At 41.6% G+C, this 19,402-nt stretch overlaps 1 protein-coding gene across 1 annotated transcript in view; it reads right to left on the bottom strand.

The window, feature by feature from the left end:
• Positions 1 to 19,402, bottom strand: part of SPECC1L (sperm antigen with calponin homology and coiled-coil domains 1 like) — a 103,432-nt gene that overhangs the window by 43,927 nt on the left and 40,103 nt on the right. Inside the window, exons 5-9 of the mRNA XM_080937610.1 lie at positions 18,903 to 19,110; positions 9,670 to 9,743; positions 8,474 to 8,649; positions 4,741 to 4,904; positions 3,358 to 3,449 (exon numbers count right to left, since the gene is read on the bottom strand). Of these exons, the coding sequence (XP_080793736.1) occupies positions 3,358 to 3,449; positions 4,741 to 4,904; positions 8,474 to 8,649; positions 9,670 to 9,743; positions 18,903 to 19,110 (714 nt within the window). The remainder of the gene's footprint in view (positions 1 to 3,357; positions 3,450 to 4,740; positions 4,905 to 8,473; positions 8,650 to 9,669; positions 9,744 to 18,902; positions 19,111 to 19,402) is intronic.

Here is a 19,402-nt window from a genome sequence, read left to right on the forward strand (position 1 = left end):
ACAGGCTGTCTACCCTTCTTTCTGTTCTTCTATTTGCTTGGCTTTTCTCTAGTCCCCAAAGAAGAAGTTTCACTGAGTAACCATTGTTGTTCTGGCACTTTCCAGGTACACCAGGCTGGCCTCAAACTCACAGAGATCCACCTACATCTGCCTTGACACCCCATCCCTCATATCTCCCTAACATCTAGCTAACCTCCAGCTACTTGTTTCACTTTCCCATAAGATCTATGCAAAAGTCCCAGCCTCTCCACATCTTCACACTAAACTTTCACCTGCCCAAGGTATGGACTGGTACCTTACTGTGAACTTCATTTCCATTTCCTTGATGACTGCTGATGCTGAACACCTTCGCATATGCTTACATATTATAAATCACCTGCTTTTCAGTACCTCTTGTCTTCAAGTTACTGCATCGCAAGTCTTTTTCTACAAGTAAAGATTGTAAATGTATGCTCTTGTGCATGGCATTATCTTCGCTTATTTGCCATGTGTTTAGGACAAAATTAAAAAACCCTGATGCCCAAATATCAGTTGCTTTTATGACTCGTGTGTGTGTGTGTGTGTGTGTGTGTGTGTGTGTGTGTGTGTGTGTCCCCTAAGAAGCCTTTGCATGCTTACGGAATACAAAGATTTTCACTATTGTTCCTGTCTGTAAGCTTTATATACAGTGTTATCATTGGAGTCTACTGGTCAACCTCAGTATGTCATACTCAGAATCCTATGTATACTTTATCTACCCTCATACTAAATAACCCTGACAGCTGTGCTGAAGGCAGTTCAACCATCTCAGGACTCTCTCCACTCTCTGATCTCTCTTCAATGAAACACACTGTTGATGTCATAATGTAAATGTTGAAATCAAGTACTCCAAATCCTCCAAATGTTTTCATATACTCAAATCCCTTTGCATTTCTATATAAATACAAACTACATTTTATTTTGTTGGATTCTGTTAAAAAAAAGTTAAGACTTATTTAGGCCGTCTTAACTGGCAGAAATAACCTACTACATTACTGATGTACACTGTATGACAAAGTACCCCAATACTTAACAGTGACTTTAAACCATAACATTTATAAGCTCATGATTTTTATAGGTCAAACGCTTAGCTAGATAACTCCAGATCCAGGTCTTCAGCGAGCAGGCAAATCTAGCTATCAGTTATCACAAGATAGACTGGACGTAAGGTGGAGAGGAGATCTCCAAATTTCATCAGCAGTGGTTGTTGATGAGACTCAGAGCAGCTTCTAAGCTTACTCAATGGTCCTTTGCAAGAACAAGCTCACAATGTGGCAACGACAGAGGGCTCCCTCAGAGTGGGTGAACCTAAGTAGCAAGAACAGTGAATTTAAGAGGCATTCACACAGAAGACAATTTTGTAATTCTCTCTGGGAAGTGCCACTATCTTACTTTTTCTATACTCTATTCATTAGAGACAAATCATGAAATAAGTCAGCCAACACTCAACAAGAGCAGAGCACAAACTACCAACCAGTACCTGAGCCGCTGGGAACATATTGGCTGCCTACAACCATTACTTATGGCTCTCCCAATCCTTCAGAAAGTTACTTTTACAGTTTTTTGGTTAGACCTAGAAGTTAGACCTTGATAGTCTATCAAGCACTGGAGAGCTAGCTAGATGTACTTTATTCCTTTATCTGTACAAGGAGGTTCTTCATAGTGGCTGATGTGAACTCACAGGATTCCCTGCCCCATATAAACTACGGAAAGCGTCTGTCTGAAGTCTTCCTGCCAGGCCTTAGAGGGCTTCACTCCAATCAGAGAAAGGGAGCCAGCCTCAGAGAGATTCAAAAGGATTCTTATGGAAATATCTGGGTCAGAAATATCCTCACTGTATACCTTCCTCTTCCCAGGGGCTCTGCCCAGAAGATTCTACAGACTTCATTTTCCTTGAATGTTGATTTGTATCCTCAAATCTTTTTGTCCTTTTCTGTTCCAAGTGGGATCATCCTCCCTACACCACCCCCTAGAAACTGTCTCCAGGAAGAGAGCCACAGCAGAGTTTCCTTCATCTGACAGTATTGTTCTTCAGGAACCACAGTAGTGTACTGTCTGAAAACAATGGCTTCCTACATTTATCCAGCTTTCTGTTTGAGACAATTATAGCCACATAGCAAGGATTCCTGTCCATGAAGTTTTTTTTAAAAAACTAGCCAGGCAGTAGTGGTGCATGCCTTTAATTCCAGCACTTGGGAGGCGGAGGCAGGCAGGTCTTTGTTGAGTTCCAGGCAGCCTGGTCTACAGGACACCAAGCGCTACACAGAGAAACCATGTCTTGAAAAGCAAACAAACAGAAGAATTCATCTTATTTAAGGCTTGTTTTACTTGGCATTTTGCTTTGTACCTTTAGGTTTCAAGTCTGATTAATAAAGAACATCTAAAAAGCATTAAATCTACAGGCAGAACATGGAGTTTCCTTGCCTTCCTTTAAAATTTAGAAGCTACTGGATGAGAGGCTACATTTATCTTAGACTGTAAGAGTCTAAAAGTCCACTCTCAAACCACAGGGCCAATCATGAAGTCTCAACTCAGAAAAAAGCATGTCCTAAGACCTAACTTTACGGAGTTAGCCACTGCTACCCATATTCTCAGAACACTAGCTCAGGAACCACTTTTTCCTTCGGCTACTCTCAGCCACGCATTTCACTTCAGCCATATTCTGAAAGTGGCTGTGAAAATGGCGTAACAAGAGGGTCTCTTGAGTGCCCTCTGCCCTGCTCCTGGATGCACTCCAACAATGGTAAAGAATAGCAATTCTCAAAGTTCTCTATAATGGATCAGCATGTCATATCCTTGAGCTTGACTGTGACAAATGGCCTTCAATAAATAACACTTCTCTCAATTGAGTAGACCAACATGTAACTCTGGGTTGTGTATGTACAAGCATGTAGATATGTGTGCTTGCACTCTGGTGTGCCAAGGAGACCCAAAAAGAGTGTCAGATATGCCCAAGGAGCTCAAGTTACAGGATATTGTATGAGGTCTTACATGAGTGCTGTGAACTGATCATAGGTCCTCTGTAAGACCTGTGAGCTCTCTTAACTGCTCAAGCCATCTCTCCAGCCATTAAGTCTACAAGATTTGAAATGATTTATTAGACAGCAAAAGATAAAATATGCTACCTACATACTCAGAGAGACATCAAAGTTTTCCAGAAGAGCATCACAATTTTATAATTTGCCTCAATTAAGAATATTCACGGCATTTTACCAAGCAAATCTAAAAACCATCTTTCTGAGGCAGTTTTTTGTCTACCTGAGACGTGCATGACTGAAAAAGAGGGTCTAACGTGCACATTTAAAGCTTTCTGAGCCTTCAATGATCCCAGACTCTTACCTGCATAGGAGAAACAGCAGCTGCAGGAGGGGTTTTCATGGGACTTGGACTCAGAGGTGTTCGAGGGATTGCAGCTGCAGCAGCATTTGGTACTACAAACCAGCAAATGAGAAAGTTAACAACAAGCACATCATTGTGCAGGGAAGTTTCCTGCACAGGCATTTCTTCAACTAGACAAATGGCTCTAGGCCAGCACCTCACTTTTGCTATTTAGTCACAATGAATGACTAAAAAACTCCATAAGGCAATGATCTCTAAGAAAGAAAGACAACAAGAAGATGGGGCAAAGCTCAGAGGTGCAGTACGACAGCATGCCTGAGGCCCCTCTTTCTGTCCTAGTGGGGACTGTCTGTCCCTAGCATTACTGTTTACATATTTTTAAGAAGCTAAGAGGCCGGCAAGGCAGCAAACACCTAAGACCTCAGTACTTCAGAGGCAGGAGGATCACAAGTTGAAACTAGATTGAGCTACTTCTATCTAGGTCAACCTGGGCTGCATAGTAGGGCCCTGTCTCAATAAAGAATACGCACACACACAGCAGTCTATATTGTTTATGACAGACTGCGGTAAGTGTTCAGGGCCTGTGCTAAAAGAGCTGTAGCATCAACAGTGCAGCTTGCAGGGTCATCAGGCTGTACAAAGTGATAGAAGAGGAGCCTGTGGCTACAGAACTTTAATCTCAACTTCATTCCCACTATACTAAGATAATTTCAGGATTTTAAACAAGAAAAACTATCTCAAAGGCAAAAGTTGAGAATAATTCCAAGCTTACTGGAGTTAGTAGTCCAAGGTACCTTGAACTAAATAAAGTCTTGGTCCCTAGAGAACAACGAAGTTAATGGTGGAGGCCGGACATTGAGAGAATGAAGTCATGTTAGATTTCTAGGTTTCTGGTCTCGGTAACTGGGTAGAATCTGCTGACACTAGAGATGGGGGATGGTGAAGCAGAGGAAGTGGAGAACGGGCTCTGGTCTGGCATTAGGATGCTCAGTGTCAGTGTCAACGAGGACTTGGTATACAGGATTGAGAAGTTCTGAAGGAGGTTAAGCTAAAGTTAAGTATCCAGAAGTCCACACATAAAGAAGATATGAGAAGTCATGGGAATGAGCATGATTCACCTAGGAAGGAAAATCACTGCTTGGCCTGGGAAGTAAGGCATGCAGTTGAGACCAGGATTTCTAAATGGAAGTGCATTCCAAACCCTGCAGAACAGGCCTTAACTCATGATACCATGCAACACTATGTGACAACATGTAACACTGTATGGCACTGTATGATACCATAGTCAAAGAGCATACAATGATACAGACTACCAAAGTAGGCAAGGATATGTCAAGTGAACAGAACCACAGCCTTGTGATCCACAGACACAGAACCAGTTACCTTGAGATGCACTGTCGAAAGACTTGATGAGGGTTTTAACAGTGGGAGTTGGCTCTGAGGACGTCGAGGACCTTCTACTCAGTCCCATCCCTTGCCTCAAGGCTGCCAAATCTCTTTCGACAGCGTTCATGTAGTTATACACCCGGCCACGCTCCTCCTCTTGCCTAAAAACAATAAATTAAAAGCATTATATGTATGAGAAAATGCCCAATTTAAAATTTCTGATTAAAAGCATTAAAAGTTATCAGGGTTTGGTTTTTGGTATTACTGTGTGTGTGTGTGTGTGTGTGTGTGTGTGTGTGTACCGGTTGAACACAATTCCCTGACCTAATATTATTTGCCTTGGAGACATCAGGAAATGATACTGAAATGCTCATATCAGGCTATCCTAAGCAAGTTAAATAGCCATCAAATTCCATCTGCATTAAGTGTCAGGTGAGGACATCAGTAATCAATTAGCAGTAAGTCAGGAGGCAGACTGACCTCAGCCTGACTCAACTGAGAATCTCTGGTTCTGGGCTGCCAGGAAGGCGCAGCCCTTCTCAAGCACCAGGGAATTCACTAGCAGATAATCTACACTGGTTCCAGCTAAACACCGTGCTTCACAGAAACAGATAAAAGAACAGAACCAAAAGCTCCAACTTCCTAAGAACAGGTAAATTACTATAGTCTCCAGAGAATGCCTCCAAAGGACTAGAAAAGTTCATTGAGTTAATTAAGACCATAAAACATTTTATTCAGCTCTGAGGTTTCCAAGCTGGTCTGATTTACACAGAGCTTAATAAAATATTTTATAGTCTTAATGAGACCCTGTTTGAAAAATATTTTATAAAAACTTTAATTTTCCAAATTCAAAAATTGCTAAGAAAAATAATTGTCTTACATTTAAAAATGTATTTATTTATTTCATGTATGTGACTGCACTGTTAGTCTCTTCAGATTTATCAGAAGGTTGTATCAGATGCCATTACAGATGGTTGTGAGCCACCATGTGGGTGCTGGGAGTTGAACTCAGGATATCTGGAAGAGCAGACAGTGCTCTTAACCACTGAGCCATCTCTCCAGCCTGTGTCTTAGTTTTAAGTGTATGTATTTAGCCAGATGTGGCAGTACATGCCTTTAATCCTAGCATTCTGGAGGCAGAAGCATATGGGATCTCTGAGTTCAAGGCCAGCCTGGTCTGTATAGTGAGGTCCAAGACAGCTAAGTTACATAGAGAGACCCTATCTCAAAATAAGTAATTAGATAGATAGACAGACAGACAGACATGCATTTAACTGCTTAGATGACAACTATATTCTCACTTCTTCTGTATTGAATCTACTAAGATATAAAAAATCCTGATCTCAAACAAATGTGTGTCTGGAATAGGGGAGAATATTAACATCCTTTCAGATAACTGTGACTACTCTACTATACACACTAAAACCAAACAATGGGTAGTTACTCAGTTTTTGTTAGGCTGGAAAGTAGCTTCCTTGGTCCTGAGCCCCTAACCCGTGTGGTAGAAAACCCTGGGTTAAGTGTGTGGTACTAAGGGGAAGGAAACAGCAGGCTGAGGACACAACTCAGCATCACGGCACATGCTGAGTGTGGATGGAGCCGTGTTTGAGAACCACCACCCCAAGAAGAAAAAGCCAGCTACGGTGCAGAAAACGAACTGTGTAAATAAACCTTTCCTAGCTTATCCACTAAAATCCACTGTTCTATTACAGACTTTGAAAACATTTCCTACCCTACCATTTTCTATAGCATCATATGTTGATTGTAACAAAAACACTGGTATTTCAGACTTTTCATCCAAATGCCTTTCCTTATGTAACACATTCAAGTCATATTTGCTATTACTAGTGATAGCATTAGAAAACTCCAAGGCCGAGAGATGGCTCATCAGGTAAAGCTGTTTGCGGCAAAGTCTGACAACCTGAGTTTGGTGCCCAGAACATACACAGCAGGAGAAAAGCAACTTTTACGAGTTGCCTTCTCATTTCCAGATGTACAGAGTGGTGCACACACACAAAATAAATAAATACGAAAGAAAAAAAAACCCCAACTCTTTAAATCTTCATCTTGCTGTGGCAGAAAGACCTACATTTCATAACCAACAACAGATACCAGCCGTTGTTTTCCTCAATGGACAGGCGCCTCATTACTTTGAAGGAGCCTCCTGTCAAACTAGGATGCTGCTGCTGAGGAGAAAGCAGCTCAGACTGAAGCAACCAGTGCTCACCTCAGCCACCTCACACTTGGACACATGGAGGGCTGGAAAGCTCCAGGGCTGGGGCTTTGTAAACTTTTTTAGAAGGATGTTTCTAAGTGAAACCCACATTTTGTTTAGGTTATGCAGTTTTGCATTAAAAAAAAAAAGTTACTATGGGTTACAATGAGTTTATCTCTGTGATTTGATACAAAAGCCCTGGGTCACCAAGTTGACCTTTGTTCTTCAGCATCAATGCAAAAATCAGTGAACACAGTCAGCTTCCTGTTAGTAGCATTACAAAGACTAGGTGCAAGGGGCTCTGGAAGGTTCCATCATGCAGAGGATCACTCTGACAGCCGCAGAGCACAGGATCTCTCTCATCATTTAACAGTGTGTGGGTACCCACAGAGGCCACAGAGAGCATCATATTCCCCGCACTGGAGCTGCAGGTAGTCCTGAGCCACCTGACAAGAGTGCTGGAACTAAACTCAGATCTTTTCGAAGAGCAGGAAGTACTTTTACCCACGTTCACCTCTCCAACCCCAAAATGCTGCATCTCTTGGTAGGCATCTCCTGGAAACATAAAGACTAGTAAACTTTCAAATCTCATAGACTAATCCTTCAAGAACAGAATTTTAAGGCTTAGTGGTAGAGTACTTGCTTGGCAGATGTAAGGCCCTAGGTTCATCTCTAGCAAGAGGGATGGATGGATGGATGGATGGATGGATGGATGGATGGATGGATGGGTGGATGGATAGAACCAACTTCAGTACTCAGGGTAACTACCAAATGAGGTATTTCTGACAAGCTATTTATTTAAGAATATAGAGAAAAAGTAACTCAAGCTTTATACTAGTGGGGTTTCATTAGGTCTCATTCCAAGTTCAGCTTAAGGATGCCAATGAATAATAGTTAGCAACACATTAGGACTAAGCAATAATAAAAGCCTTTCAAAGATACACTGTTTTTCTCTATGTCTAATTAAAAATTATTCAAGGTGAAGCAAAATCAAATTCTTAATAACAAACACATAAACTCGGTCCCTGACTCAGATAGAGTTTCACTGTGTAACTCAAAACATCACAGTAATACCTCATGTGGCCACTTTTACGGATTTCCAGTTATCTCTGTGTTAGGCGTGGAGAGTACTATTTTGGACGACTTTGAAAAAGGAAAGTGGAAATTCCTCAAGTGAGTGATGGAAAGAAACATACACTGTACTGATCCCTTATTTTTCCAGAGTTGGTAACAGTTTTCTGATGGCTGCTTCGATCCTTTTGCAAGCATTAGCTCACTTACTCACGACAGCACTATAAAGTGGCTCACATGTTACAGCTGAGAGAACTGAGGTACAGGGCAAAGGGAGATTAACACTGTTAACTGACAGCAGAGTCACAAGGGCCAGACAGAAGCCATTCCATCTGCTTCCAGACCTACAGTCTAAAGAGAAACAAGAGGGCTGCGCTGCGAGGTCGGGACAAAGAACAGCTCCGCACTGTTCCTCACGGAAACAACCCATCTCTCAGAACGTACTTGCGTGACTTTATCTCCTCCAAGTCTTTTGTGAGTTTCTCATTTTTCTCTTGGGCCTCATGCAACCGTCGCTTTAGATCACCGACCTCTTCCTGTGCTTCAGACTTGATGTCATTGGCAATGACCACTGCGGTCTGAAGGTCGGCCTGAAACTGCCTCCACTCTGCAGACTCTTCCTACGTTAGAGACAAAACGACCAAGGCTTACTTAACAGCAGGAAAGTCTGTTAGTGATCAGTCTGCCCTAGCCAGTTGTACTCTTGAATGATGACTTTTTTTTTAATCCCAAGAATTGCTGTTATCTATTTTTAAAACAAAACAACTCTCATCAGTGAACTTGTTCTTAATGAAGGAAGATTTGCAGTTTGATCCTCCTACTGAGGCACTGAGTATTCAGAGTGCTCAATAAATATTAATGAGGAAAAATGTTAGTCTTCTCTTCCTCATGCAAGTTTCAAAGCAAGTGTTATGAAAATAAATATCATAAAAAATTTAGATCTTTACCTCTGGAACTCTCAAGAAGGTATATAAATGGTATGTGAACCATACCGTAAAAAAACTATAAATACCCTGACATCAAAAACTAACAGGGAAAAAAAATCTAAAGTAAAGGAAAAGGAAGAGGAAGCCAGAAGAAAAACTGAACTCAGTGCAGGCAGACACAGTCACACAAAGAGGCGTAAGGAACTGAGCTCTGCTGCTTCCTTCCCACAGACAAGAAGGATGCGGGTGTGGCTGGGCGGAGGAGTCTCCCCAGGGGCTTCACTTCCCCCAGAGTCACAGCTGGGCCTAGCCTGAGCCCTCTCACCCTCAAAGCAATTTTCTGGTACCATCAAAGCAGCTACAAGAACTGGGTCAGGACTCAGGGTCTATGATTAGCACTGTCCCTGCACATCTTAGCAGCATGGGTGCTGGCAGCCAACGCAACCCAGAGAACACAGAAATCTCACATACAAACAGCCTGGCCTGTGACTTTAAAATCAAAAGTTAATAGACTTTGTTTTCAAAACACAACACGTCTATCCCTAAATAACTACCAGTCCGTCCTCCTACCTAACGCCAGTTCCAATGGAAAGTAAGGGCACCTGCTTTCCGCCCACTGTGGCCGGTATCCTACCCTATCTACAGACTCAAGTAACAGGGCGGGTTTCAGAAACCACGTGTTCTAGTGACACAGCACATGAAGATTCGTCCTACCCGAAGTCTCCGGTGAAGTGTCTTGATTTCTCTTTCCATGTCATGCTTTTGGTCTTGGAGTTTTTTAACTGTATCTGAAAAGAACACAAGGATTAACTACTTCTTCTTAAACCTAGAGTTCTTAATGATCTTAAATGTATGTTCCAAAGAAATGACATAAAAAGAGGTGTTAAAAATATGATCATCTAATTAGTTTTCCTGTGCAGAGACTTGTTCACTTTCCACAAAGCCTGAAAGCGTGAAAGAATATTCAATCCAAGACTATCATTTCTGCATCACCTCCTGAGTAAAATGGAAGCAATTGTTAGAAACATACATATTACTGGCACAACGCCAATTAAAACAGCATTGACAGCTATTAAAATGTCAACTTTTAACCACAGAAGTTAGCGCTCTAAACCATGCAAGCATAATTCCCTCTTTACACTGGAATAAAAACCAGAAACACGACATCAGTACAATTATTTTAAGGCAGACTGTAATATCCAGAGAACTAATCTGTGGAACAGTAGCACTGAATACAACAGGAAATCATATTTGTAAGGAAGTCCTGCCTTCGATGCCCACAGAGAAATGGCTCAGGAGTGCACCGCCCTGTCGCTGTCCTGGCCATCTGCTGCTCTGGTCACTCAGGCAGCACGTGTATGGAAATAACCCTTTACTAAGGTTTTGCCTGTTGATGCTACAGTTCCCTCTTCATTCTTGGCCCCTCCCACGCATACATGAAATGAAAACAAACCACTCTCAAATTCACGGCCTCATCTAGGCTATGCACAGGTTTTCAACCACTCAGTCATATCCTGAGTCGTGGCACGGATTTTTCAATCTTTTCGTCTGTTTCTGAGACAAGGTCTCATTACGCTCACTGTATAGCTCTGGCTGTCCTAGAACCGACGATGTGGTCTTGAACTCACAGAGATCCAGCTAGTGCACTAAAGTGAGTATAGGTGAACAGGTCAGAGTTGGTTCCTCTCTTCCACTATGGGTTCCAGGACTGAACTCAGGCTCACACGGCAAACACTTCTCTCACAAGCCCATGATATATTAAAATGATACAAAGCAACTTCAGTTATAACATATTAGTACAAACTATTATTAGAAGCACATAATATTTTCTAATGTTGGATAAAATGAGATAAAACAAGATGGAGAGACAGTCTAATTTTAGCAGCCAACAGTTAATGTCTCCACTAGGAGACACGGTGCCAAAACTGTTTCATGAAGTCAGGGCCCATGAAATAAAAAATGTTCAAAATGTATTTATTCATTAATTCAATAATCATCTCGTAAGTATAAAGTATGAGTCAGGCTGGTTTTCTAGAAAACGAAGATACAAAGAAAAAGGTCGTCCCCACCTTCTTAGGGAATTAAAGGAAAGTTGGGCTAGGGAAGCAGATGACTTCTCACCAAAGGATCAAGCTTTAGAGGCTGTCTGGTGAGAAGACCGTCCGGTCCGGTCACGGCAAGTACACACAAGTGGACAAGTCTACGTACGGCCCTGTTCCCTGCTAACAGAAACAGGGTGACTCTGAGGCCAGCAGGCCTGGCTCCTTGTCAGTTCACGCATGGAGGGGCTCAGACATTCAGACATAACTGAAGAGCAAAGACAAAAACTGGGAACCTAGAAGGTCCACCTTTTCTTTACACTCAGTCTATTTATATACAAGAGTTGTTTGTTCTTTTGTTTTGGTACAAGGTGCATTTAGCCCTTGCTGGCCTAGAACTTGCTACATAGTCTAGTTTGGCCTTGAACTCACAATGATTCACCTGCCCAGGTTCAATTCTCAGTACCCGCATGGCACATCATAACTGTCTGTAACTCCAGCCCCAGGGTATCCGAGACACACACACATGTAAAACACTTTTATATAAAACTAAATTTGTTTTCTTTTCTTCTGGTCACAAAGGACACAGGCTGACAAAATTCAGACAGCCAATTGTGTTACCACTCGCTTTTAGCACCTGGCACCTTGGCCCTTGTGACACAGTTAACTACAGTGGTCATCTTAGACTGGTTAAAATTCTCATTTCTTCAGCTCTCTTTGTTCTTCTGGTCGCTTCATCAACCTCCACACGCACATTCACAGAATGCCCACAACCACTCCTCTTAACAAGATGTGTTGCTGCTGGTACTACACACAACTAGTGCCTGTCACTATTCCTTTTACATAAACGGAAAGCTTCCAGACAGGGACATGTTTAAATGGCATAAATTGTACTAGACAGGGGCTGTAATTCCAACTTTACAATCATGTTTTTACTTTTCCTCTCAGACAAAAAGTTTAAAAATGCCAACATGCTTTTCTTCGCTGATATTGGAGGAGTTTCTAAGTTTTGTTGTTGTTGTTTTGTTTTTTAAGACTACTGCTATCTAGCACAACCTATGGTCACACAAGGAAGTACCACCTCTACTCAGAAACCTTCAAATGAGCTTCCTTCCCTCCGGTTTCCCTCGTGTGAGCAACACTGCCACCTACTGTCTTCAATTCAAATTCTATCACAAACAAGAACTATTATCTCCTGGCTTTTAAATTATAGATTAAACCTGTATTTTTACACAACTATTCTAGAAATCAGATAAACTGCAGTAGCATTACTAGTCCATCTGACTTTCTTCTGAATAGGTCTGGAGTCTGCCCTTCCTATTGTCTCAGAGCAGACCACGCTAGCTCGCATTTACCCAGCAGTCATGCAGACATTACTGGGCTCGGGTTCTGGTCCCCTTGAGGACTTACTGAAACCCCTCGGATTCACAACAGCTTCCTGGCCTTCGAAGCCCAAGAGCTCTCGGGGTGCTGCCATCAGTTGCTTCCACGTGGTCCAGCATTTCCCAGAGAATGAATTAAGTATTATTTTCAGCGGAAAGGAAAAGTCAAGAGTAAACAATCTGTTAAAAGCGATAGGCAATGTGTACAGAACCTGGGAGAAGATACCAATGACTTTCAAATGAATTATAGGGTTTTACTTTTATCTCAAAAAAAGTGGTTATGACACTTTTTCTTAATTCTAAAAGTAAGATATGTTTACAATAAAACAAGTAGAAAATAGAAATTGTAATGAAATGATATTACCTTTATTTACATCTGACTTACATCCTTCTAGATTTGTGAGCCTGTATCATTTGGACTTGGTCTTGCTCTGTTGCCCAGGAAAGCCTTAAATTCCTACAGAGCCTCAAGATATCCTTCCTACCTCAGCAACCCACTACATGGGACTAGAGACACACTACCACATCTGCCTAGCTTTTTCTTTTATACGCACAATGAGGTTGTATTTACACTGCTTCATAAGTCTGTAGCAAACAACGGACTCCACTGTCAGTGAGTCCAGATATGTAGCACCATCTAGAGGGCCCCAGAGTACTCTATTAAAGGGACATCTCACGGAGTTAGCATGGCCCCACCTTTCTGTTACAATACAGCAGGTCTTTACACACTTGTTCAGATATTATATTCAGATATAAGTTCCCAACGTAGAAATGACGAAGGGCCCTTTGCAAATACCAGCATGAGCCAATCAGTGTACACCAGAAAAGCTGTTAGTTTCTTGGGTTTTGTTTGCTCCTGAAAGGCCATCAGTCCACTTATGGTTGAACAGTACATTTAAGGATCACTGTCTGGCTGCCATTCCCAGGCCCTGTTACACTTGAGCTGTAAGTGGTCCTAGAGTAGACGTGCTGTAGCTGGCTGGTTTCATCTTCTAGTCAGTGTACTGAGCGCTGCCCTTTCCATCCGCACTGGCACATGGCACTGAGAATGGGAACTCACACTGTGCACATAGACGATTCACTAGGTTACAACTATTAAAATGTAGACTGTGGGACTGGAGTGGTAGGTTGGCTGTTAAGAGCAGTGGATGCTCTTGCAGAGGATCCAGGTTCAGTTCCCAAATCCGAGATGGCAACTGAGAACCATCCATAACCCAGTTCTAGGGCATTCTGCACCCTTATGAACTCTCAGGGCACAAGATACACACAGTGCACTTACATACATGAGCACATGTGCACACACGCATGCGCGCGCACACACACACACACACACACACACACACACACACATGAACAACTCATACACATAAAATAAAATGCATCTTTAAAAAATATAGCAGACTATTTCCAAGTTTTGTGGTGACAAGCAGTTCTGAGGTAAACCACACACATCTGTAATCCTACAATGATGTTTCTAGGGACAGGTTCCTTGAAGTGGACTGCTAAGTCTTCTAATAAAAATTTTATCAACATTTTTAGAAAGATGCAGCAACCATACTCTTCTTATGGCACATAAAATATTCTTCCTCTTGCTTGTTACCAATATTTTTAATTTTTTTACATCTGCTTAATGAATACTAACATTGTTTTCTTTTTATTTCCTTTCCATGCCAAGTATCTTTGTCTTTTTCTGATTTGCCTATTCATATACTTACTTTGAAGAAAATGTGTGTGTGTGTGTGTGTGTGTGTCACCGAGGCTGGACAGCCGGTCTGCTCTCTGAAGCATGCATAGCCATGTCCAGCTTTCTATTTTCTTTTGCTGGGATTCAAACTCTGGTCCTCACAGAGTAAGTTCTCTTACCTACTGAGCCAACTCCCCAGACTCGATTTGAGACATTTAAGCTACTCTTCTATCATCACCATCCGCAGCACCACCACCATCACCACCACCACCACCATTCATCATCATTGTCATCACTGTAAGAGAGGGTCTCACTACATATCCTTGGCTGACCTGAAACTCTGTATTTAGACCAGGCTTGCCCTGCACTCGGAGCTCACCTGCCTATGCTGGGACTAAAGGCATACTTCACCACCACACCCAGAACAGGCGTCAGCTTTGCTAGACTGGTGACAAAGGCCCTACCTTTATGTGGGGTGCTCTTCAGTTGATTTTCTATAGTCAGCGGTTTTTTTTTTTTTTTAAGATGATAAAATGTTTAAGTCTTCATGGATGTTTCTTATAAAGAGGGAGTACTGGTGATCCACACATCATATAACAATGGAAGGTGTCACTGTCCCACCCACAGGCTTCTCCTGGTACAGCAAGTAGTAAAGGCTCTGCTAATGCCACCTCAGCAGGAGAGCTGGTCCCTAACCAGCGCTGGGAGCTGCATCCATTTCACAGTGGGGTCAAATGTACTTTTCCCTCTGCTGGTTCTCTCTTCCACACCACATGGGAGCCTACAGCTCTGGAGACACAATGCACTTCCCTTTCTGACATCAAGGCCATTCAAAGAACCCTGGCATCCAATTCTACTCCTTTATCCAGAAGGATCTGAGCTCAGAAGCAGATAAGGAAAAGTAGGCAGGTAAGTCCAGTGCCCAGCTCTGAGAGGCAAGTTTTAGGAATATGTTTCCTTCCACCCAAAGCTTGCTGGGAACATCATTCCTCTGAGTCTCATTGTTCTCCGAGCAGCGGAATTTTCTGTTGTTTTATTGCTCCATACCTCTGATTCTATGCTTTCTATATTCCAAAAATTACTCTAAATTACTGACCCCCCAGCACCAGCCCCACTCCTATCTTAGCTCTGGTCTCTAGAGGCTTTACATCTCATTCTTCTAGGAAAAGAAAGGACATGGTGATCCGAGGCTATGTTCTCAACTGAAGGTTCGAGTTTACCTCACACCTTTCTGGTTTGCTGTTTTACAGTTTTTATTTCTCTCAAGTCTTCCATCTATCACTTCATTCTTAGTGTATTTTCCTCCACATTCTTGAGCCCAGGAACAACTATAATATCCTGCATACAACCTGGGGCATCTGAGGAACAACTACTATAAAATTATAAGGCTTACTTGAAAGCTGATAAAGAGGTTCCAAGCTTGTTAAAATTTCCACAGAACTCTTGCTTTCTCATACAACACAAATTTATGTATTATGTGCTGAGTTAACTCCAAATATGAGAATTTTTCTAGGAAAAAAAAATTAACTGCCATCAAACTCCAGAGAAAAAGTACCTGCAATCTAACTCTAGAGATCTAACAAAGTATAAATCTGTTTAGACACTGGTTATTATTTAAGAGAGAAAGAGAGAGACAGCTGTAAAACTAAGAGGCACAAGAGTCATGAGTTAGAAGCTGGTCTAAGATAAATAAAAACCTAAACAAATGAATATATAAGGCTAGTAAAAAGCATGTTTAGCATGAGGTCCTGAGATTGATCTGTAGGACTATAAAAAATTAGTTACTAAAACCTGGGAGTAAATAAAGCTGTAAAGTAACATTTTGATGACAGCCGGAGAAATCTAATTATGAGCTGTTAGTTGATACTAGAAAACCAAGAATAGCTTTTGTTAGAAGAGCTCAGGAAAATCTTCTTTTAGGAATCACATTTAAATACTTAATGAAATGTCATTGGGTTAATATTAAGTAGTTCAACATAAATATAAAAAGACGACATAAACACTAAATAATTATTCTTCTAATACTAATGTATATTTGAACTTTACATCTTAAAAAGTTATAAAAGAAGCTGTATATTTTTTTAAGTACTCAGGATTTTTGTCATTTTCTAATTAAAATTCGTACGTGAAAAATGAATGATTTGTAAAGTTTTGCCCCCGGATCTTCATCACCTAACATTTTTCTAGCTGATGCCCCAGTTACCACAAGATGTCACTCCTGTCCATGAGCCATGGGAAACAGGTCAGTACTGGTCTACCCAACGGACAGTACAAGGAGCTTCCAAAGTTACTCTGGAAAATGTAAACACTTCTTACATGCAAGAAGCAAAATTACCCCACCCCTCTCTGAAGCTTTGTAAAGTACTACTGTTTGGGGAAAAGGGCATTTTATTTTTCTTTTTTTTAAAGATTTATTTATTTTATGAGTACACTGTAGCTGTCTTCAGACACACCAGAAGAGGGCATCAGATTCTATTATAGATGGTTATGAGCTGAACTCAGGACCTCCGAAGAGCAGTCAGTGCTCTAAACACTGAGCCACCTCTCCAGCCCAAAAGCATGTTTTCTTCAGTAGTGTAACTACTGGTTGCTCATCTATATGCCTATAAATAGCCCTAATTAAAAAAAAAAATTCCACCCACATTCCTGTAAGTAACCCTAACAGATGTCACTGGTGCACACACTAGCTGAGAAGAGGAAGAGAGAAGCAGGAGGCAAACAACAGGGTCATGTGATTATGTTCAAAATATATACACATATGGAAGTGTCTAAGTGAACAGTGTCATGTAAAATTAATATGTGCTAATGCAAACTTTAAATTGTAAAATAAAAAAGCAGAATTAAATAAATTCTCACAAATACAAAATGTAAACTAAATCCAGGGCCAGAGAGATGGCTCAGCAGTTCATGCTGTTTGCTCTTCTTCCAGAAGAACCTAGCCCGGTGCCCAGCACCGGGGTCAGAGTGCTCACAACCGTCTGGATGTCCAGCCCCAGGGGCTCTGACTCCCTCCTCTGGGCTGCTTAGACATCTAGTCCACATACACACACATCTACAATTCAAAAGGTAAAAATGTTATAAAATTTTAAAGCTAAATGTAAGTGCTGAACGCTTTTTATATTGCTTGGGTTTTGGCTCTGAGTAAGGTCTTACCATAGCGCTAAAGACAGCTTAGGACTATCCATCCCTACTGAGCACTGGACCACGGATGAGTCTCTACCGTCACCCTGAAGGGTTGAGTTGTGGATGAGAAATCTCATGGCAGTCACAACATTGTCTTCTTAAAAAAAAACTCAGTCCCACCACTGACTATTTTAATAGGGCCCAGAATGTTCAATAAAACCTTGTCAATCCACAGATTCACAATCAAAATTCCCAAGTTAAATCCTGAAAAATTCCCACAAATAACCTGCTTTTCTTCAAAAGTATCTGAAATGCCCCCCCTACACCTAGTGATAGGTCCAGTGATATAGTTGCTAATCAGCACTCTGTAATAATGAGCTGATAGTGTCTAAAGGAGTATTGCATACACCCACAGACTAACCAATGCATCAGAAATGGCCACTCCATTTATTCTGTCTATTTCTAGGTCTGAAATGTACAAGTATATAAAAGTGAGGATGTAGTTCAGTGGTAAAAATGTGAAGCGTACATGGGCAAGGCGCTGAGCGTTGTCCCCAGCATCACACAGAAAGCAGTAGTGACACAGCTCATTTGTCCTATCAGCTGCCATCACTTATTTCTGGATCTGCCCACCAACCTAATGTTTTCCCAGAACTCCTTGGGGGTATAGTAATCACAGCCCTTCACCTGAAAAACTCGGTGTGTGGTTTCAAAGAACAGGGATGTTTTCATGTAAACATGGTATAATTATCAACTTCCTACATGTATTATTAGCATATCTTTAATCTCTAAGCCACAATTCAATTTTTGATTAATGCCTTTGTATCCTTTTCCCCTGTAGTAATGAACCTGTCTAGACATGGGTATTACATCTAATTATCGTGTCTTCTGAGTCTTCTTTTATCTGAGATGTTTCCATAGCCTTTCCCTTTCGTAGCACTGACCTCTTTAGGGCTGCAGCAGGCTCCACACCTCTGCTCTAGCACATCCTCATGCGGTCTATCCAGTGTTTCCCTGTGCTCCGTATGTGCCTCAGTCAGAACAGACCTCACTGTGCTCTGCCCAGTACTGTGTGCCTCTATGACCCACATGAAAACCCAGAGCACTGCTCAGCTTTCCCTACTGCATAAGCAGCTGTAGTTTCTTTTTCTTGCCTGTAACTATTAAGCAACTCATGAGAAAATAAGTTAGGTTCATATAAAAATCTGATTTCTCAACTTCCTTACAAATCCAAAATAACTAAATAAAGTATTTTTAAAAATTTATTCATGCAAAGGAAAATAAAACTTTAAAATTGGAGGTTTTCATTCTACCATGACACAAAATTTTCAGAGTAAGAAAAACCAAACACATTTTGAAACAAACACCTGTGCTCTGTGAGCAGGATGCTACAAGATCAGCATTTTCTTCCAACTCTGCTCACCTGCAATCACTAAAACTAAACTAATGGCTTTTCTTATGGTCTGGAAAATGACTGTTAGCTTTTCACTCCAGAGATTCTCATTAACACAATGTTCAATGCCTCTATGAACACTTGAGAACAAGACATAGTGACCCAAAGTTTCCCAGCTAAGGTGGGAAGCACACCTCTGTCACCAGTGTACCTCTGCAGCTCAGCTGTGCTATGTCCATACTGTGTGCTGGTCAGAGCTGCTGCTTCACTAAGGAACACAGGCAGCAGAGGGTGGGATACAGGACCTGACACGATGCGGTACTTACTCTCTAAGTCAGAGATGATGAGGTTGTCATGGAGCTTCACGGCTCGGTGCTGCTCTACCTCATCTTCAAGTTCAAAAATGGTTTCCTTCATGTCACTCCTCTCTGTGTCTTTTTCCTCCAGCTCTGATCTTAGTTTTTCTAACGTCATATTCAAATCTTCAATCTGCTTCTTGGCTTCTTCCTGGAAAGCTCGGTACTCATCTTCTACCTAGAGAAGTTAAAAGGAGACTTGTCTGGGATAAACTCTACAAGCCAAAGCACTTCCCGTTGGGCACGGGTGCTCACCCTGTGTGGACGCCAGCACTACAGCTGCACACGGTTTTCATTTGACCCACCTGAGCACAAGCCTGCTCCCTCACCGACTAAAGTTACACTAACGCCTCACTGAACTTAACCAGATTATTTACTAGGCAATTTGGGGACATTTTTCTCTTCTCCAAAGTTGGGCTTAAAATGTGCATTCAATGAATGATTAACATGATACTCGCTCGCCTACAAAA

Source organism: Micromys minutus (genome assembly GCF_963924665.1).
Source record: "Micromys minutus genome assembly, chromosome: 25".
Taxonomy (NCBI): Eukaryota; Metazoa; Chordata; class Mammalia; order Rodentia; family Muridae; genus Micromys; species Micromys minutus.